At 43.9% G+C, this 21,265-nt stretch overlaps 3 protein-coding genes across 5 annotated transcripts; 2 read left to right on the top strand and 1 right to left on the bottom strand.

Annotated features, from left to right (window-relative positions):
• The first annotated feature begins 101 nt into the window (after positions 1-101).
• pcmtl (l-isoaspartyl protein carboxyl methyltransferase, like) lies at positions 102-3,038 on the top strand. 3 transcript variants are annotated; one of them, XR_011585291.1, is made up of 10 exons: positions 102-144; positions 461-599; positions 948-1,052; positions 1,167-1,198; positions 1,310-1,414; positions 1,520-1,640; positions 1,735-1,820; positions 2,018-2,187; positions 2,402-2,790; positions 2,836-3,038. XR_011585291.1 is itself a non-coding variant. In XM_070842213.1 (9 exons), exons 2-9 carry the CDS (start codon positions 479-481, stop codon positions 2,436-2,438), a joined length of 777 nt encoding a protein of 258 aa, XP_070698314.1. In that variant the 5' UTR covers positions 102-144; positions 461-478; the 3' UTR covers positions 2,439-3,038. The 3 variants fall into 3 exon arrangements, 2 of the variants coding, with proteins under 2 accessions (XP_070698314.1, XP_070698316.1); XM_070842213.1 differs by having other exon boundaries at positions 2,402-3,038; XM_070842215.1 differs by having other exon boundaries at positions 2,366-3,038.
• Positions 3,039-3,481: 443 nt separating this feature from the next.
• On the top strand, positions 3,482-6,973 carry rpusd2 (RNA pseudouridine synthase domain containing 2). Its single transcript, XM_070842266.1, has 3 exons — positions 3,482-4,143; positions 4,284-4,580; positions 4,726-6,973. Exons 1-3 carry the CDS (start codon positions 3,520-3,522, stop codon positions 5,551-5,553), a joined length of 1,749 nt encoding a protein of 582 aa, XP_070698367.1. The 5' UTR covers positions 3,482-3,519; the 3' UTR covers positions 5,554-6,973.
• A 244-nt stretch (positions 6,974-7,217) lies between these two features.
• disp2 (dispatched RND transporter family member 2) lies at positions 7,218-19,249 on the bottom strand. The gene is made up of 10 exons (XM_070842956.1): positions 19,155-19,249; positions 15,248-15,392; positions 14,750-15,027; positions 14,425-14,454; positions 14,172-14,295; positions 13,509-13,624; positions 12,569-12,684; positions 11,758-11,855; positions 11,351-11,509; positions 7,218-10,670 (listed from the first exon to the last, which is right to left on the bottom strand). Exons 1-10 carry the CDS (start codon positions 19,247-19,249, stop codon positions 7,332-7,334), a joined length of 4,500 nt encoding a protein of 1,499 aa, XP_070699057.1. The 3' UTR covers positions 7,218-7,331.
• Between the last annotated feature and the right edge of the window lie 2,016 nt (positions 19,250-21,265).

The raw sequence follows: 21,265 nt of genomic DNA, 5'->3' as shown, positions 1-21,265 counted from the left end.
CGCCCATCAAACTGTACTGAGCTGTGATTGGATGACAGCGGCAACGTGTTAGAGAGGCCGCATTTTATTGGCCGGTGGCTGTGATTCGCCGAGGAGGGGAGTCAGGAAGTTTGCCTTAGCTGGAAGGCACGGAGGGCTACGAAGGTAAACAAGTCCTGCTGACCGCTGTTGAAATGTTATATTCGCGAGCTTTGACTATTTGAATCATTCACGTTATTACTGACAGCTGTTCATGATATTATCTGTTTATAATGCGCCGCTAACTTGCTATTATAGCTGTTATCAGCTTGCTGGCTAACTGTCAAGTTCACTCCTATGTGTGAATATCTTTTTCTGCCACTCTCTTCAGTCTGCTCGGAATGACTGATAAACCTGTTACAAGTTACCAAAGCAGCCACCCATGACTGCTAAGTGTGTGTTACAGTTGTGTATCGTGTGTCGTGTGTTCGTGTCGCTGCAGGGAGACCCGCTGTGGGAGATGCGAGCAGCAGTGTTACGCCTGGCAGTAGTGGCAGTCCCCATGGGTGTGCTGCTGTCCCGGACCATGGCGTGGATGTCCAGCGGCAAAACACATCCGGAGCTCATCAGCAGGCTGAGGGGTAACTAGGGGGGCACATGTCAGGGACTTGATCCTTGATTTTACAAGGTCCTTGATTAAAAAACCTCAAGGTCCTCAAGCTGTGACATAATCCTGTTAACTAAACTAGAGTGATACTGTAGCATCCATCATTAACTTCACTCAGAATTGCAATTAAAAGGAAAATATATATGTGGATATATATATATATATATATATATATATATATATATATATATATATATATATGGTATTGTTTTGTTTGTTTATTGCATTCATCAGTTTTTCCCTTCACATTGAAAGGTTAGGGGAAACACAAATCACTGGGAAAACAGACTTTTACATTATTGGCTCCTCTTTTGCCCTCCAGATCATGGAGTGATCCACTCTGACCGAGTGTTTGGTGCCTTGCTGGCTACAGACAGAGGACACTACTCAAGAGACTATCCTTATGCAGACTCTCCTCAGTCCATAGGTATTCGTTACAGTCACTGTCAATACACGCAAACACACACCTATCAATATGGTAGCACAGTGAATACTCTGTGTTTTAGAGTAATGGCTCTGTTATGACTTTTTCTCGTCGCAGGCTACAGGGCAACCATCAGCGCACCACACATGGTGAGTAACAAACACTGAACTGTTTCGAGATGTGAGTCAATATCTTAAAGTAAACTATAACTCATTTACACTTAATGGGCTGACTGTTTTCCTCCGGGCCTGGTTTGACAGCATGCTCATGCTTTGGAGCTGTTAAGTGACAAACTAGCTGAAGGGGCGTCTGTCCTGGATGTGGGTTCAGGAAGTGGATATCTCACCGCCTGCTTTGCAAGGATGGTACATACAATTAACATAATTTGTGCCATACACTCATTACTGACTTTCACCTAAGTTGGCAGTTTATAACAGATAGCATTAGCTGTGTTTTTCTGCTATTTGTAGGCAGGACCCGCTGGTAGAGTGGTCGGCATTGAACACATCGATGAACTGGTTCAAATGTCAATAAGAAATGTGCAAGCTGACGACCCAGAACTTCTCACCTCTGGACGCATCAAACTTATAGGTGAGTAAGGATGCGTCAACACTGTGACTCTTTGAAATGTTGATGTGACACAGCTACAAGAGGCTATAAAAGTCATACCTACCTCTGTCCACAGTGGGAGATGGAAGGCTCGGCTTCCCAGACGGAGCACCGTATGATGCCATTCATGTTGGTGCAGCTGCAGCTACCGTTCCTACGGCTGTAAGGACACGTATGACTTACTGAAAATAGAGAGGTCCACAAGGAAGACAGGGCGAGTTGATGTGATAACACGTGACAGTTTATTCACTGTAGTGATAATTTTCTCAGGTGCTTTAAGCTGTGAGGGAACTGAAATTTCCTTTAACCAGATTTCATCTCATGTGAAATTTCTGTTCTCTGGCCTTTCTTTGTCGAAGCTCTTGGAGCAGCTGAAGCCTGGTGGGCGGTTGGTTCTCCCAGTGGGCCCCGACGGTGGCAGTCAGGTGCTGGAGCAGTACGATCGGCAGAGTGATGGCACCTTTCTTAAGAAAGCGTTGATGGGAGTTGTTTATGTCCCCCTGACTGACAAGACGCGCCAGTGGCCTGGGTATTGCACAAAAGACACAAACTAAAAACAATGAAAGAAAAACATTATTTTTTAACATTAGCTCCATCGGGTGCCTCAGTAATCTTCGGTGTGTTTTAGGCAGCCATGACTCACATCCACCTACTTCCTGTAGCTGGTCCTTGATGATATCCATGACCATCCTTCCTTCTCTCCCCAGAGGTGAGCTCTGACTGCAGTGTGGTTGCCCCTGCAGGAGGTGGCGTTGGTGCTGCATCTCCGGGGTCCCGTAACACTACCTGATGGTTTCACCGCCCTTCGGTCTTAAGGGCCACCTGCCCTGCTGGGTTGTCACCTAGCAACGCACAAGAAGGATCTCGCTCTGTTTGCCCGACCAGATTATCCTCCGGGAGTACTAAAACAGAAAGTGATTGAATGATTGACCACCGCTGGACTGATGACCTTACTCCCAGCATCCTTGGAGCCAGTTAGAGAGTGATAAGGACGGTAAAATAAGGTTGTCACAGTCTCATTTATGGGTAAGTCAACTTGAGGAGCTACAGTGTGTGTTCTAATGGGAGATCCAGATGAATTTGTGTGTAATCTTATGGAAATACTTTGGTAATGAATTCACTGACACTTAAAGTCAAACCCATGTACAAGCCAAGGAATTTAAATGAGTTAACTAAGTAATATATAGTTTGTGGTGCGATCACCCTCTTACCCGCTTCAGGTGCTGTGTGTGTAGGATCTGTCCTGTTTGACATTGTTACTGTAGAGCAGAGACATTGTGCCAAAAATTTATCAATTGAGGCACTTAATTTTTTGAAAATATAAAACAATTTAATTAAGTGTATACTTTTAAGATTTATTAATAAAAGCCACTAAATGGATACTTGATTGTTTTCATTTTTTGTCTGGAGAAGGAACATCATCATTATGTTTCAGATGCTTAATAAAAAAAACTAAGTATAAGATGTAATCTGTTACAAAATAATCCAAATTCCATCAATTTTTCATCAGCCTTTTAGGACATATCACACATCATTTTCTTAATGTGAATAATTTAAATAATTTTTCAGGAGAATTCAACAGACAGTACTTAAACCTGTACTTCTCACAAAAAGACAAATTATGATTATGACTTAATATGAATTTATTACTCTGCCATATCTAAATAGACCTTATGAACAGTTGGTGGCGATGATGCCCCGATGAGGAGGTGATTTGTCCTTGAAGACAAATGAAAGGAATAAAGAACCGTTTGAACTACACATTAGACTGATTGGACTGCATATTTACGTCATCACTGAGCGTCCTCGGCGAGAAGGACCCATGGAGACAAGCAACGAAAGGACCTTTAGCTAGAGAGAAATGCACGTGAGTGTGTCGGTGAGAGGTTTGAGGACATGTTATTTACTGTCTTTGTTGTCAGATCAAACCGAAGTCAACAAGCGCGTAACTTATAAAGTTAAACATCACTTTTGTTCGTGTCGCAGCGTTAATTCTCTGAAGCAGCGTCCTTTTCATTCTCCACGGCGGGACCTGAGCAGCGCGGCGATGGAGCAGGCGGCTGCCTCCACCGCAGCTCCTGAAGAGGCAAACACAACGAAACATGCACCAGAAACTGGAAAACGCAAAAGCGACGAGCCGGAGACAGGTAGGCGAGGGAAGAGGCGCAGGGGAGCGGGAGGGAAGAAGCTCCGGCCGGGGGAGAGATACATCCCTCCTCCGCAGAAGCGGAACCCGGGGGTCAGCTTCAGCCAGGAGCACTTCGACGAGACCTCCTACTACTTTGAAGGTGGCCTGCGGAAAGTGTATCCATATTTCTTTGACTTCAAAACTTACTGCAAAGGTCGATGGATTGGGAAGACCCTTCTGGAGGTATTCAGGAGTGAGTTCAGATCTGAATCCGTAGAGTATTACCAGAGGGCCGTCAGAGAGGGCCGAATCCGGCTGAACGACACACCTATGGAGGACCTGTCTGTGGTGCTCAGGGTCAGTGTCCCCAGTGCATATGTATGATTTTATGTGTGAGCTGCTGTGTCATGCTGCCTTGACAGGGTACAAGAAGAGGTGATGAGTTTCTGTTTTTCACTGTGGCAAAAGTTTTAATCTTCCTCCAACTATTCACACAGAATAACGACCACATGAGGAACACAGTGCACCGCCACGAGCCCCCTGTCATCGGCCGTCCCCTGGAGGTCCTGGTGGATGATGGCGAAGTGCTTGTGGTGGACAAGCCCGCCTCCATCCCAGTCCACCCCTGCGGCCGCTTCCGGCACAACACAGTGATCTTCATCTTGGGGAAGGAGCGGGGCATCTCTGAGCTCCACACGGTCCACAGACTAGACAGGCTCACCTCTGGAGTGCTGCTGTTCGCCAGGACTCTGGAGGCGTCACAGAAACTGGACCAGCTGGTGCGAGACAGACAGGTGCGTTGAATGAAGTTTTCGTATGTCAGTGAGTTTAGACAGTAGTTGCAGTAAGAATTGGTGTTACCGCAGACTTTTTCCATTATGCATCAGTGTCAAAGTGTCAGTTGTCAAAGCGGTGCTTTACCTTTGCGCTTTCTAACAGCTTGAAAAAGAGTATGTGTGCCGAGTAGAGGGGGAGTTTCCAGAGGGTGAGCAGATCTGCGAGGAGCCCATCCTGGTCGTTTCCTTTAAAATCGGCCTCTGCAGAGTAGACCCAAAGGGAAAACCGTGCAGAACCGTCTTCCAGAGGCTTAGCTTTAATGGAGAAACCAGCGTGGTCCGGTGTCTACCCCTGACCGGCCGCACACACCAGATCAGGGTCCACCTCCAGTACCTGGGCTTCCCCATCCTCAATGATCCCATCTATGGGTCCTCAGCCTGGGGTCCTCACAGGGGGAAGGGGGGACTGGTGGGAAAAAGTAATGAGGAGCTGCTGAAGGCTCTGGTAGAGGAACACCGCTCTCAGGAAAGCCTTCACTTGTTAGATATCCCTGATGATGGGATTGGGATTGAACAGGAGGCCGAGAAAACCGAGACACCTGAGAAAGTGGATAAATTAGACGTCGGCTCTGAACCTAACCAACATGGAGAACGTCATCAGACACAGACTGATGCGCAGGAGCCGACGGGTTGTTGTTCAAGCAGCGAGACAGTCAGTCAAGGCTGCACAGACCCAAACGCTAACGATACCTCGCTCAAACCTCAGCCAACCAAAGCAAACGGAGATGAGCCAGAAGCAACCGACTCGACTCACAAAACTCCTGCTGGAACCACAGACCACCTGTGCAGTGAGTGCCAGCTAGTACGACCGGATCCTACAGAGAAGGAGCTCATCATGTATCTCCACGCTTTGCGCTACAAAGGACCTGATTTTGAATATTCCACACGTTTACCCGACTGGGCCAAAGAGGACTGGGTGGAGGCTGATTAGAGCTGACCCGATGAACACTGCTCATGACTTTGCATTTTTTCCTAGACATTTGAAAGTATGAGCAGGAATCCTTTTTAGATGTTTTGGTTTTGTTTTGGTCTGAGGTTTTAATTTGGCTTTGATTTATTTCTTCTGATAATTATTCAATAACTTATCTGAAGATGGTATAAAATGCCGCAAAATATGTTTTTAGCATGTGTTCTCTCCACTTTTACTTTGACGACTGTTTTAATGTCAACAATACACTTTTAATTTCATTCTTTTTAAGCCTGTTTTCTGTGTGTCACTCCGACAGCAAGACTTGAAATAAATTCCACGCCAGTCTGCAGGAAAATAAACGTTTTATTTTAGTTTTGTGAAAAATTAACAACATTGACACCTGTACATGGTAGTGGTGGTGACCTCTTTAATGCCTTCTGTTTGTAGAAAGCCTGTGATTCGCCTCTAAGGCAGGTTATTCTGCTGAGTGATATTAAAGTGAAGGCTCGCTGGAGAATTGTGAGTCTACAGTCAAGACGTCAAAAGCAAACACTTCTTTTAAAGAGAAGCTTGAAAATAACGCTGCTCGTAGGCACATTTGACACAAGTCTCTTCTTGTCCAGGGCTGAACCACCATCACAGCACCTCCAACACCTCATTTTACATACTTAATATATTAAGGACCATAGACACATCTCTTAATTTTACTCTTTTAGGACACGCCAATTGCACAAAACACACAGTTTCCTTTGTATCGGGATAAGAAACAACCCGTTGAAAGACATTTGGCACATGCTGTTCATGTCATAAATACTGTTATTTGACTTATTGAGACAAAATTAGCTGATTTCATCTGTGGGATAAAGGCTTTCTGTTCCTCACTTATTCTGTTGGACTTTCTCTTAACGGTGCGGTGGTATGTGAAGACACAGCTGCTTCTTAAGAAATAAATTGCTTAAGTATACTGTACACTGACATCCATTAGTGCTGGAATTGTATGCACCTTAATTGGCCAACACTGTATAAACCCACATTTAGTGTTTTATCTGTATTTAAAAAAAAAAAAAACATGTTGCCCGTAAGTAAACATTATTTTTTGGCACTGACACTTGAATAAACAGCATGACTTTAAATTTGACAGCGGAACATTAAATGCAAACAAGCCATGACACTACAAATGACACATTACTAACTGTAGGTTCCTGCTTTTTTTACGCAACGGTCACAAAGGACATACTGTACACATCATCGCCACCAACTGAGCGTTGTTAAGTGACAGCTGTTAAATACGCAATGCAGCTCTTTCTGTAAATCTCACACGGGTCGTTTTGTATTCATAAGTCCATGAATGTATATGGCTCATTTCATTAAGGTCAATACCAGTATGGAGGAAGGTCTGTGTAGATGTTAAAAAGTTTCCAGGCACAAAATAAATACTGCAGCAGCGAGTGCAGTGCTTGATGATTTTTGCGTCGACTGCCTTTAGTCTGTCTCCTAAAGTGTGACACTGGTGCAAAGTTGTGGCTGAAAAGAAAGCTCCATCTCATGTCGTCTTCTGCCGAGCTGAAGAAGTCGTGCTTTGATTTGAGCCTCTCTGTGACAAACACTCTTACAACTATAGCAGCAACATTAGACAAACATGCTGTCACATGTTACATTTGCAGTTGGCTTATGTTTCCTTTGAGTATTATACAAAAGTAACAGTGTATGCTCCTGTATTCTCTTCAGTGATTCTTTTTTTTTCTAATAGATTCAGAACAATTAATGCACAGTGTTTGCAAAGATTCCTTCAGCTTTGCTCAACATGTATCCTCCCGTTTCCCGTCTCTCTTTATCCACACGTCTGGCAGGTCTGGCTTACTGTTGGGTAAGATGACAACTTCTTCACTCTGACTGGTGCGCCCCTTGTTACAAGTCTCATAAACTGTTTCTTTCAGTGAGAGGCGAAGCGTATCTCTCTTCCCGTTTAGATGTCCTGGTTGTAACTGAACCTCGTCTTCTTCATTTTGCTGCGTGTTGGAAGGCCCCGGCTCGATGTCACTCAGGCATGTTTCATTAGAGTCCTCCAGGCCCTCGCAGGAGCTCTGAGACTGGGAGGAGAGGCGTCCTTTATTGCAGTGACGATGAGGATGGAGGCTCTCCTCTGCGGTTTGTTCTTCTTTGCAGAGAGACGGTTGGTCTATGGTCTCCAGAGTGTGGCTGATGATGGTCTCATCTATGCTGGAAGATGAGGAGAAGGACGTATTGCTCCAGTGCGTCATCCCATCTGGCTGACTTCTGCAGGTTTTACACAGCAGTTTGTCTTTAGCTGCCTCTTGTGCCAGGTCTACAGCGCGCAGGGTGTTTTCTTTGTAGGGAGACGAAGTCTGGAGAGCAGGAGGTGGTTGACATATCTTATGTTGACGACCACACGTCTCCTCACTGTCTCCATCCATGCTGTTCCTGCCCACATCTTTCCCACAATACTCGATCTCATCAGAGAGCACGGAAGGCCGGTTGGACAGCTTGCTGGTACAGGTGCTGTTTTCAAAGCTGTCGCTCAGTCGGTAGGCCAGCGGCTGCAGCTCATACTGCTCCGGCCCTCGTCCTCTGCCGCCTCCTCCTCCTGCCTGTTTCTGCCTCTGCTGACGCTGGTGGTTAGGGTAGAGGCAGCCACCTGTTTCTTTTTCGTAACTCCTCCTCACTCTAGATCTACCAAAGGCACCGTTAGCAGCCGAGGATGACGAGGAACCGTTCTCTGCTGCCGAGCAAGAGGAGGGTGCGGCATCGGCGTGATCTGAAAAACACGGCAGCGTGATCCTCCCACAGTTTTTCTGGGGTCCAAAGAAGCAGCAGAGGGACTGGAAAAAGAAGGTAGCAAATCCACACGCTACACATTTCACCAAAAAGAGGAAGATCCCCAGTTTTCTGAACAGCAAGGCCGTGGCAGGCAACATGATGATCCCCATGGAGAAAAATGCACCAGAAACTATTGCTACAGGGCATCCCATCCTTTTAGTGGAATGTGCTACTTTCCCGATTTTGTCTGAGTGAGGAGCCAAGCTGTAGGATATGCAGTAATTGGCAATGAAGTCAACAGACAGCCCTGCTGCTGATGATATAAACAGAGCCTCGATGCCACTCAGCTGCCACTCAAGAAGAACAAGGAGGCCAATGGTGACAAAAACACTGCCTCCTACAGCTGCAGTCCCATATATGCTCAGCGGGATATTCCAGGTGGTTAAGAGAAGCAAGGCAAACGTGAGAGCTACTGAGAAGCCAGCTACTACCAGAGTCTCTGAGCTTAAAGACTGCTGTAGGTCAAAAAGAGACAGATGGCTGATGAACCAGCCATTCTCCAGCCCTCGTGGTGCTCCTGATATTTCTCTCGTAAACCATGTTAGGATTTCTCTGTAGAAAAGACTGGTTTTGCTGAAGTTGAAGCTGTGAAGGTATGTGGTTTTGAATGCCAAAACAAGGGCAGCAACTCTGCCATCTGGCTGGAAGTACAGGCCTCCGCTGTGGGCCAGATGGCCCTCAGCATACCTCTCCGCCAACATCATACTGAGGCAGTTCTCAAAAACACTGGGAGGGTAGGGGAAGGGGATGTCATTACAGCAAAAATGGAGGGAGTGATCACTCTCTGAGCACTGTCTGAAAGATACCCAGTGTATCAGCTGCTCTACGAGACAGATATTATCTGTCATAATGTCTTTATCCTCAGGAGATGGAGGGGAATAAAAGCTCTGGTTCTGAACCCGTCCACATAAGTCCCTCAACCAAACCTGAGCATCTGGCTGGCTCATGTTGAAGTCTGGGTCAAGAACCAAAGAGCCATTGCTCGTGGGGTTAAAGTGATCCCCGTTGTCAGTTGGTTTGACACCCCAAACAAGCATTAAGGTAACGGGTTTATCCTCTCCGTTCCTTTGTCTCTCAAACATAAACATGTGGCGATACTCGGTGTCGTATCTTTCAAACGGGTGACTGGAGCGGAACAGCTGGGTGACCCTGCTGTCTAAGGTGGGCAGCTTCATGCCCGGGTCAATGCAGGACATGTAGGTGCCCCCAGCAGCGAGCACTGCAAACCAGCACACCCAGATGTACCTGAACTTTACCACTCCACAAGGCAGGATTTTCTTAAATAATAAATTTGAAGTGTCACTGAGACCTCTTTTTAATTCTCTCAGCTTCTGCCCGAGAGTGAAGAGGCATCTCTTGCGTGAGCTTGTGTCCCAGAAGCCGCCAGTGTTTTTGGAGCAGCACGGTTTCCACCCCTGTACTGCTACAGATGCAGAGGACGCTTCTGTGTAGCGCTCACGCAAGATGAAAGAGCACGGCAGCCACACCAGTGCCAAGATAGAGCTGATGAAAGAGGCAGTTCCTAGATAAACAGAGAAACATCTGATTGCCGTGATGCTGCTGAGATAACCAGAGAAAAATGCAGCACTGGAGGTCAACCCCGACGCTAAAATCAAATAGCCAACTTCCTGCAAAGCTCTGTTTACTCTCTTCTCCAGGGAGGCTGAGGGATTCTGCGATAGCTGCAGATTCCAGAAATCTGCAAAGATGAAAACCTGATTGGAGCAGCTTCCCATGAGAATAAGAGCGGCTGAGAGGTTGACCAGGGGGAAGAATGTCAGACGAAATGCTACTTTGTAGAAGAAATAGGAGGTCAGGAGGGAGCCTGTGATTGCTATTACAGATAATGCTACTATGAAGAGGGAGTGGAGATAAAGAGCCATAGTGAAAAGAAGAGACACGACAGCGAGGACAGGGTAGACTGAATCTCTCGCCAGGTAATACTTGAACAGCGTCTGCTTGATGCCAAAATCCATGCCAGTGATCGTCGTGTTGTTGTAGGTAAGATCCCTGCCTTCAAGACTGTTCATGTACATCTCCATCATGTGTTCTCCTTTGTCGACGGGTAAGAACAGAAGGCTGTACTTCAGTGTAGGGATTTGGTATTCAACAGTCTGCGGGCCAAGGAAGTCTTTATCAACCAGGAAGTGCAGGATTTGGAACACCACACGGGATTGTTTACAGCGCGATGGGACAGAGGAACAGCTGCCGTGTTTGGGTCTCTCAGCACAGGCTTCCACTAGTTGTCCGTCATGATAGTACGGAGCACATTTCCGGAGAAGTTTCAGAGACTCAGACACCTGGAGTGAGAGGGAGAAAATTGGAAGAAAAAAAAAGCTTCAGACACTAAAACATATTCAGCATTGGTCCTGAGTTGTGTTAGAATAAAGTAAATAAGAAATAAATGATGTCACCCACTTTCCCTTAACCTGCATCATTAACCTCAACTCACTCAGTTAGTTTGTAGAAATAGTTTGACATTTTTGGAAATATACTGATTAGGTTTGTGACATAAAGTTAGATCGATTCCACTCTCATACCTGTAAGACTATTCGCTATTTTACACGAAGTTATGGGCCTGACTATTGCTTGGTTGGGACCAGTTGCCAAGAAACCAGTGGAGACTCCCAAGAAGCCTCTGCTCCCAGCCAAGAAATAGTCCTGCACACAGGCACCCATACAACATGAAATTGTCCTTTATTATTGTATGGATTAAACAGAGTGGACACATAATAATTAAAGTCCTCGAAGCTCTTAGGGATTAACACTATAACCTGATGTTGTGACTTTGCGTAGTCCAAATCGTACTTTTGTGCTAAGTTTGTTTTTTCTTTAACAAAATGCACCATTGGCGGTTCACAAGCTTTACAGTTCAAGAAGGCCTATTGCAATGCACTGTTTACTAAAACCTTGTTTTTACAAAAACAGCTTCAGTAGTAATTTGTTTGTATTGTTTGAAATGAGAAGAAAGCTCCAGCACCTGGTGTGAGGTGAGGCTGAGGCAGCAGGAGGCATTAGTGAGGACAGCCAAGTAGTTCCCCAGAGACCAGCTCGGACAGCAGCCGCTTCTGGACGGTCCCTCAGCCTCCCCCCTCACATGCTGCTGGCACAAATCCTGGAACTGAGCCTGGGAGCGAATCTGTATCAGACGGGGGAGGTGACACTTTTGAACACATGCCCAGCTTTAAAACAAATTCACATAAAAATGAATTAATTTCAGATGAGGTAGCACACATAAAGTGGCGTTTTTAATTTTAGCAGAGCATTTAAACGTGGGATATGGTCAAGGAGTTGGAGAGAAAGAGAGGAAAATGATGACTAAAGAGATGATGACAAAAGGCAGAGGAGCAAATGTCAGATTGGAGGGCTTAATAGATCAGAGCGAACCCTGGATTGTTCCATCTCGCACATGGCATGGATGGCCTTCAGACTCCAGAGACTGGCCGAGTTTTCTGATCGAAACACCAACTGAGCCAAACGCTGGCCTGCATGGAGTGAGACAGATGGATTCAACATACACGAACATGATGACCAGCAGTGATTCATCCTTTTGCTGGCACGAGATGTTTAGAATGGCTGAACTGCTGCATGAATCCAGAAAGGTAAAACCAAGCTAGAAGCAAGTGTCATATCCTGCTGTCTGTGCTGAATACAAATTAGGCTTCATAAAATGAAAACCACAAGGCTTGGAATTGCTAATAAAGCGATTTAAGGAGCTTTCTGTGTATTTATAAGGCAAACAGACGCATAGTCTTTGATCTCCCAGCACACCATTTCAAAGTAGGCCTTAAAGAAGAAAATCTGGAATAACCAGCTCAAGGAAATGCAAGCGGTTCTCTTTGAAGCCACACTAAAAGCTATTATTCACATCTTCTTACTATCTCAATATTTTTGTGAATTTGCATTAACCAATAAGCTGTCACTGTTGTTTTTATGCTGTATTGTGGAGTGATGATTACTCCCTAACAGGCTGCAGGGCTTTGCCTTCAACAATATTTACATAAATGGTAGTAGCTCCACTGCTGAATAGGCATGTATTAGCCCACATTCACATTGTTTAAATAATATTTCCATTTCGCTGTCTGCTCTGCTGAGTATGCTGGAGCCAGCAGTGTGGTAACGTTACTATAACCAGGATTTATTTATCATCAGTGAATTAAGAGTTTATTGACAGGGCAAACTGATCCGGAGGACACACCTGGAGCATCACAGAGGAAGGCGTCTGGAGATGAGTCTCTAGCCAGCATCCTCTTGATGCGAAGTCTAGAGGCATCCTGGCTGTGGCCGCTGTCTGCACCAGCAGCATCACCAAACCTGGCGCAGACAGGTACACACACATATGCACTCAGTAAACACACAAGTTAATGTAACAAACTCAAAAATCAAACAAGTGAATCATTTTAAACTAGCCTTCAATGTTTTTTGGCCACTGAGGGGCAGTGCAACAAACTGTCAACACAATATCTTCACTTTATAAAGTTGTTATGGTGAACGTGTTGGCAAAGAGCTTATTTACACATCCAGCAGACATGGAGCATCATTAGCATTCATTTGTAGTCGCGTTTCTGGCCTCCTCACCAAACCTAACTTTTATTTTCCACTTTTCTCTACTAACCCCTGAGGGAAATATCTGGCTCTTTGGCTGCTAAATGCTTCACTTCATTCAGCGGCTTTTTGCTAAAAACAACACCGATAGGAGCGGTGGGAGTAAATCAAAAATAAACTATGAACTAAAAGATGATGATGAGCTGAGGGAGAAGTCGGGTGAAAATTCTCAGTGAGTTCATCATTATGAACTCATAATACATAGTCACTTGTTAAAAAAAGGATTAAATAATAATAATGTATTAGTTTATGGTACATAAATGTAAATATTCTAGAAAATGTATATATATTTCTATTCTTATGTTTAATTTGCTTTTATTTCTATTTATTATTATTATCATTTATTTCTAATGTTTTCTATTGCCTGTGTTCAAGTAAGAGATACAGTTATTAGTTCTAGCGACAATTTAGCAACAAATCCCACGGATACAACCACACAACCCTATACACACACACACACCATGAGGTGATGACCATTGTAAAGCAGTCCCCTCGTGTAGAGAGCCTGCACTCTACTGAAAGTCTCTGCTGACCTTTTACTGAACTGCTGTGGTAATGGAGACAGAGTTTTCCCCGGGCCAGTGTTCTCCTGTAGCTCAGACAAGCTGGACTGGCGAACTCCGATGTACGTTCCTCGTGGCTCAAAGCCCTGAAGAGAGAGCCCATCAATGCACTGCAGCAGATCACTGAATGAATCAGCATCACAAGTACCTTATAATGTTGTACGAAATACCACAAAAAAACATCTTGAACTAGCTTGTTTGGTAGATGAGTGTTTGATCTTAAAAGAAAGGCTCTCACAATCCTTGTGTAACCCAAATTATATTCTATTGTTATGTAAATCATTTTATATCTTTCATTAATTATGCATTGTTGTGGTTAATATGATGAATTTTCAGAATAATGTCCCAATCATTGTTTATCCTGTGAGCATGCATCTCAACGGTGAGAAGATGTGTTTAATTAAGATGACAGCGAGCGTGATCTAATTCAGAGCGGTTCATTGAATTGGAGAGGAGATTGATGTAAATGGATACGGTTGAGATCATGAGTCTTTAGGGGAAACAGTCATCAACACTCTGCTTTGGGTGGTGGGGGAGGTCTGTATTGTAGACTTGACAGAAAGGGTGACAGCAGAGTTACACGTGCTGCACCAAAGGAGACCTCGGTATTGTCAGTATGTGTTAGGGACTCACCAGCAGCGGGTCGGAGAAGTCGGGCAGTGGGCCAATGAGGAGCCCAGCCAGTGAGCATACCAGCAGCAGCACGGCACAACCCAGCAACACTGCTAACGGGTAGTCCACTATCACCTGGGAATAACTGCAGAATAGAAAACCACAGAAGTTGAAGCCACTAGTGACACAGAGTAAAACATTATTATGGTGATCAGGAAAAGTGTGACATGCAATACCTCTGGGTTTTGATGTGAAAATTGGTTTCAGTGCTTACTTTCTAAGGATGCAGTAGAGTCCTCCATCCCTGTGAATAATTGAAAACATCATTATAATAAGGATGCAACATAAATTTGAGAAGGACGCAGCACAGAATAGTAAAAACACAAGTTTAGAGGTGCTGGTAGGTGTATTTTTAACCTTTGGACAGAGCCATGCAAGCTGTTTCCCCCTGATTCCAGTCTTAATGCTAAGCTAAGCTAAGCTAACCGGCTGCTGACATCATCTTTATTCAAATTTGAGTGCGTCATCAATCTTCTCATTTTGCTCACCTGCAGAAACCGAATGAGTGTATTCCCCAAAATGTCCACCTTTAAACGCACCTTATTGTCACCACGTGTCGCTGCATCGGTTTCTGTGTCCCGCTTTCATTCGACCCATGCAGCCAATGACACCTCACGGCGTCGTGACGGGACGTCTGATGGGCAGAGCTACAGCTATGTCCCACTTTCACCACTACACCTCCTTCAGCATGAGGACCTGTTTTATTTGAATGGCAGTCGTGGCAGATGTTTGATTTGATTGGCCCATAATGGCTGCAGTGGGGACATTTTCGTGGCTGTAGTGAATCGTAGGCCCCAGCTTGAAGACCCTGAGGGACCTGAAGGGCGAAAAAGAGGAAAGAAAATCCATAGATAGAATATAACTCCCCCCAAAATTGTGTATATTTTCCTCTACTTCTAGAGGATTCAATTATCATTCAAGCTGCCTCTGCCTCTCAAATCCTGGATCTATTTCTAACCTTTTTTGAGACATTCTGACTATTTTTAATGGGTCCCCAAATACCTATCCTAAACAGCACACACAGCGCTCAGGCATACTTGGTGATAAAGCTGGCAGGAGGAAGAAGGTCTGCCGAGGCTGCTGCAGCTGTCACATAGCTCCCCTTCAGACTGGATGATTGTCAGTTGGGCCTCGGCTGAGCACTCGCTGTCAGGAGGGCACAGAGACACTGCCGGGATCTCACTGAGGAGAGGGAGAGACAGACGTGGGGAGAGAAAGATGGGCGAAGGGGTGTGAAAAGAAAAAGAGAAGAGAAGGAAAATACGGTTGCAGGAGAGGAGAAGTGATTGACAGATGAGATGCAGAGAAGCGACGACGCTCTTTTAAATTGGAGGTTCAAAAGTTCAGTGAAACAGCGCAAATATGCAGGAGGCAATGTTTGTAAAAGTTATGCATAACAGTCTATCTCCTCCACCACACACTGATTGACATCTTAGTTTTCTTGACTGCATTCTTTGCTTGGCTTCAGCTGATGTTCGGAGAATTGAGCAGACCAGGAGAGCTAATGAGGTAAGGAATGGATTTCTGGGTAACACACTGTGGCAACTGGAGGTAAAGAGGCCCAATTAAAAAAGAAAGGAGGAGGGGGGGAAGGAGGACAGAGGAGGAGGAGGGTGAGTGAGACGGTTTTCACATCATGTCACAGACCCCATTATGAGAGAGGCAGGCGGCTATCCATGAGACTGACTGATGACTCATGGGTAATGGCAGCAGTCAGGGGGGCCGTGGAGTGACGTGTGTAATGACTCTCCTCTCTTAAGTAATGTGATGTATTCCTTTCTCACATCTACAGTATGTGATGCAAGTTCACCTGATGAAATTCTGTAAAGACATTCATGGTTTCCAGTAGATGAGTCGTAGGTTATCCCTTGACTTTTTATCTATCATCATCACCAGGTCAAAAATAATTTCTAACACTCTGGCTTATGATCACATATGTGCAAAACTGATGACATTCCCATCGCCGTCACCTGTGCTTTGTGCTTAGTGCTAATTAACAAGTGTTAGCATGATAACACACTAAACTAAGATGGTGAACATGGTAAACATCACATCTGCTAAACATCACCATGCTATCACTGTCACTGTGAGAACATTAGCATGCTGACATTAACAAATGCAGCCTCACAGAGGCGCTAGCATGGCTACTAATTCCTAATCAAGTCTTAAATCCGGTGCACTGTGTCAAAAGCCATTAAACCTTTCAAGTTTTCAAAGATATCAAGTGTCTAGAATTTTCCATTTGATGGCATGGTGCAGCCATAAAAAGATGGGGTCTTGGGTTTGAATGTTTCACTCAGTGTAACATTATATAGTTTCAAGTAAGAGCTGGGACAGAACATACTGTATACTGTATCCAATATTGTCTGCCAACATAAATAAAACAGTGATTTTTTTTCTACGTTAAGCCTAAAGTGGGAGGCTGTGCTGAATGTTGAGCTGTTAAATCTGACCACAGTGTTGCTCCTCAGATAGGATCAATTATTTTAGTTTTATTGATCCCATATCCAGAATTTTAATACCAAGAAGTCTTTAATTCTTGTGATGTTCAAGCTACAGTAAATAGACTGTTGTAATTCAATGCTGTAATTGTATCTGAGTAGAGGGACCATGAGGTCTGTGTAGTCTGCCACATGCTTGTTTTTCCACAGTAGACTGGATGCAACCGCACTTCCTGTACTGTCACCAACAGCAACGGGGTAAGTCAACACAGCCTAAATGACCTCACACAGTTTTATTTGCATCCCATAATAAGGTGCACAGATGACAAGTAGTCTGTTGAATTGGTGGTGTACAGTAGCTGAGGGATTATGGAGGAGCTTCATAAGGAACTGAGCCTCAGTATTTTGTCTTTGTGTTACAATGAAAACTGTCATATGATCTAAACAGTAAATGGCCAACAGCTCCTAGTAACATAGCATATGTTTGGCATCTAGTTTGGCTTATTTAGGCGCTGGAGTTAGTGAGTAAATGCACTCATAAAAAGTCAACACTGTCAACTAAAAGCACTATTTCTATAGTCAGAGCATGATAGACTCCATCCACCCAGAAATCCATGCAGGTTTAAATATATGCTACATTATTAGTCTGTACTATGGACTTCCTCACTTCAAGGTTCAGGATAAAGAGTATTTAAGCCTATTTAAGCCTATTGCTCTTCTTTGATGGGTTTTCACAGGGCACACACACACAAGGAACAATTTGTGGACCTCATCAATATTTCAGTGGATGAATACAAAAATACATCCAGGAAGGTGTCACCGAGCTGCTCCCCACACCAGGGAAGACAAAAAAAAAAGCTGACATCAGAAAGGTAATATAAGAGTGGCTCTTCTTTCATTTTACAAACAGTCAGGTTCCAGTTTATTAGGGAGCTAAAATAATGCAGTCTAATACAGCGGCCATGACCTGCAGCCATGAATAGACAAAATATTAGGAAAACCTTGAAGTGTAAAATCTTATAAATCAACAGCACCACAAACTACAGAGTTGAACAACCCTTAAAAACATTTCAGTCAAAATCTGAGCATTGCAACCTTCACAATGAAACCCTCCGAGCTGCTTCAGTTTCAGCGAACTAATAACCACTGAGTGTCACACTGTAAAATGACAAGTGAAAGTCCCTCCTTGAAAATCTAAGAAAAGGTACATAAGTATTATCAGCAAAAATGTGCTTTAAATATCAACAGAAGAAACGGTCAATGCAAACAAAATGGCCCCTATGGGTGTTGTACAATTAGAAATGATATTATTAGGTAATTCGAACTGATGCACAGCTGTGTATGTAGCATCTTACTGTTTTAGATGGTCAAAGTGGTGCTAAATTGAACTATTTTACTGTTCTATATGTTAGTAAGTTGTGTATCAGAATATTTTTATTTCCCTCTAACTGGTCAAAACTGGTTACGTAAATTAAACTGAGTTAAATCAGGTAATCACTAAATATCTATCAGGCTAAGGTCAGCTCTTACTATTCATCCCTCTGCCACTCTCCCTCTCTCCAGCACATCTCTTTCATCAACTCTCTGGATGCCAGTCAGTGTCACGTCCTCAGACATCTCCTAAACTGTCAATCACACACACACACACACACACACATACACACGAAAAAAGGACAAAAAATTGCAGGTGCACGTAGGAGGCAAACTGTTAACCTTCCTAAAAAGAGAGCTGGTAGAAGAAGAGAAACCAAGAGAGGGTCCTCTGCGGAGAGATAAAAATGTAGCCTGTTGCTGAGCTAAAGGATGGCAGGCCTCAGCTGCTTCATCTGTCATGCCTGAAGCCCTTTGGCCATTTTTCTATGCAGCAGAGTGAGTGACAGGGAGACATCAGTGACCCGGAGAGCTGCTCTGACCAAAGCAGGAGGGTGATGACACTGAACAGATCGTACAGAAGTCAACTAGAGTATAACTGTGTGGGGGTGTGCGTGTGTGTGTGAGTGTGAGTGTGTGTGTTGCCCTGATTTGTGTTACTACAGTATATCTGTCAAAAGCAAAAGAAAATACAAGCATAAACACACGATGATAAATTAAAGTAGGCACTGAAGTCATTGCTCTTCCCTGTCTTCCTCATACATCCTCATAAATCCTAATACACACAGTGATCTTGTAGATAGATGTAGAAGTCCTGATATTTCACCTGTAAATGCTGAGATTACCAAATATAAATTCTTAAAAGTAAGTTGACAACAGCACAACAGAAATCGGGGCTTGCTGTAATCATGATGAAGTAACAGTTATGATAGTGTGATGGAAAAATGACAGCAGCAGAAATCATATCCTATACATAACACTATTGTCCACAGCTGGATTGAACAATACTCACACCGGCCACAGGAGGGTAAAACACATCCACGTCTATTACTGTGAATGTCATTTATTTTTTCCCACACAGCAAGCTACAGAGAAATCCACAGATGAGGGGAAAAAAAAAACAACAACCCACCTTTGACAAGCCTCCTGAATTTCCCTTTCATCTGTGGGAGAATCATCCATCACTATCGCATCCGTGCTCTCTCCTATGATCGAGCAGGCGTCCATCTCCCTCCTGATCCGCCCTTAAAACTCAATTTGGACGAGAAATGGCAATCATGAATTTCCTGTTATTTTGAATTAACCAACAGTCCCCAGCTGCCCGGACTGAGTCCACGAGGATCCGGGCTTGTTTCTGGGACTGCTACTACGGAGCAGCACCGGGGCTGTTTGGGTTAATCTGCCCCGAGCTGCGCGCTGATTGGCGGAGCCGCGGTGATGCTGAGGACTCTGCCTGGTCGCTGTCCAACCGGCCTCGGTGCTGGAGCACAAAGTGGCGGATAGTATGCATCAGTGCCTGATTAATTGGCTCAGGGACTGTAGCTACAGCTGCTGTTTAATGTGCGTTATGATGCCTCGCAGACAATGGTGCCGTGTTCACTTAAAGTAATCACTTGTGTGGGACCTCCAGCTGCTGGTCACCACGGCTCTGAGCGCTGGACTACAGGAGTATTAGTCCTGTCAGGAGTGATGAGGTGAACTCAGGTAAACGCTCTCATCCTCGATTTCCTTCATTTAAATCTATACCAAAGAATAAGGAGGAGGCTGAGATTCAATAGAAAAAAGAGCTAGATAAGGTGGTTTTAGTGGCAAGTGTGCATATTTATGGAAATTAAGGCCTAAAAGAATGTAAAACCCCTTTATATAAAGTCCCTTGACCTTTTACGTTTTGGTTGCATTACAGTAATATAAAAGAAGCATTTAAATGCTGCAGATGAATGATGATAATGACATATATAGTGTAACACCCTTTATGAAGGGTTTATTAGTTGTAATAAATCTTTACAGATCTTTATAGATCAGTTACAAGATATAACAAGAATAAGGGTAAGAATATTAGTAAGATTAGATGGCTTTTAGAAGGAAAACTATTGCATTTATTAAAGGTTTAACAACATTATCGCTACAATATTACCAAATAGAAATCAGATTTTTCACAAACCCAAAAGCTGTTTTCATTAAAAGCTTATAACTGAAACTTTAAATTAGTTAATCTACAGCCAATTACAATTTACAAACTCTCTGGTGCCTTAGTAGACAACTGTTGTCTAGTAATTCATTATGCTATTATCATTTTTGTCTTATATTTTATGGCTACAGTCAATACATAGTGAAGTATTTCCCCTTGAAATGTGATGGAGTGGAATTACAAAGAGGGAAACAAGGAAATATCAAGTAATATCTGAAAATCCTCCTTAATCAGTGCACTGTTACTTCCCTCTGTCTCAGATGAATTATCTTCTTATATATTGTCTTTAGTATTCAGCCTACATCACTTTTATAGTGACTTGAAGTGGCCAAAAAAGTAGCTTTACCATTTCCCAAGAGACAGTTGGGGTAAAATAAGTTTTGGTGGATTTGGTGTTCCAGCTTGGCGATGAAGAGTAGTGAGTGGAGAAGAACAAAATAGGAAGAAAGGAATAGAGTATAACTTTGGGCTATCTATGAAAAGCAGTGAGTGCGAGCCAAAGCAGACCAACTCAAAGGAAAAGAGAAACTGTGACACAGCAGACCAGCGTGACTCGCCGCTAATGAGGCGACCGCTGGTCTGGCTCTGGTTATAAATATGAATCATGGCGCTGGGCCCTCGTGTCTGAGGGGCCACCTTGGGAAAAAAAAAAGGAAATGATTTATTGGAACAAAGGCAAAGATTCGGAAAAAGGAGGGTGTGAGGAGATACAAGTCCTGTTTCATGGTTTTAATCAGAATCAGAGGAGGGGGATCTCTTTATATACATCTGAATAATGTAGCCTAGTTAATATCTGTTTGTGCTTCCATGAGTCATGATGTTTCAAACTGATTCATACATAGTAAAATGGATTGATTAAGTGTCTCACTTGACTGATTCACAGGGTAGATGATTGGTAAATGCTTCATCCTTCATGTTCAAAGGATGCAGTTCAAAGCTCCAAAAGCCAGTAAGTGAACCTTTGAGTTCAGACTTTCTTTACGCGTGTTTTTGTCCAACAAAGCCCTGCTGTGTTGGTGGTTGGCATGGAGCTCAGTGAACAGCCTGTGTTGCAG

The sequence above is a fragment of the Pempheris klunzingeri genome, chromosome 13 (assembly GCF_042242105.1).
Source record: "Pempheris klunzingeri isolate RE-2024b chromosome 13, fPemKlu1.hap1, whole genome shotgun sequence".
Classification (NCBI taxonomy): domain Eukaryota; kingdom Metazoa; phylum Chordata; class Actinopteri; order Acropomatiformes; family Pempheridae; genus Pempheris; species Pempheris klunzingeri.
Note: the sequence above shows the minus strand (reverse complement) of the source record. Positions and strands in the feature narration are given on the sequence as shown.

Coding starts and splice junctions, on each gene's coding strand:
- disp2 (XM_070842956.1), bottom strand. CDS start 19,249: ATGGACGCCTGCTCGATCATAGGAGAGAGCACGGATGCGATAGTGATG. Junction 15,028..15,247: donor CCTGCCAGCTTTATCACCAA/GTATGCCTGAGC, acceptor TTCGCCCTTCAG/GTCCCTCAGGGTCTTCAAGC. Junction 10,671..11,350: donor TCAGCCTCACCTCACACCAG/GTGCTGGAGCTT, acceptor CTCTCACTCCAG/GTGTCTGAGTCTCTGAAACT.
- pcmtl (XM_070842213.1), top strand. CDS start 479: ATGCGAGCAGCAGTGTTACGCCTGGCAGTAGTGGCAGTCCCCATGGGT. Junction 600..947: donor GCTCATCAGCAGGCTGAGGG/GTAACTAGGGGG, acceptor TTTGCCCTCCAG/ATCATGGAGTGATCCACTCT. Junction 1,053..1,166: donor AGACTCTCCTCAGTCCATAG/GTATTCGTTACA, acceptor TTCTCGTCGCAG/GCTACAGGGCAACCATCAGC.
- rpusd2 (XM_070842266.1), top strand. CDS start 3,520: ATGCACGTGAGTGTGTCGGTGAGAGGTTTGAGGACATGTTATTTACTG. Junction 4,144..4,283: donor ACCTGTCTGTGGTGCTCAGG/GTCAGTGTCCCC, acceptor CTATTCACACAG/AATAACGACCACATGAGGAA. Junction 4,581..4,725: donor AGCTGGTGCGAGACAGACAG/GTGCGTTGAATG, acceptor GCTTTCTAACAG/CTTGAAAAAGAGTATGTGTG.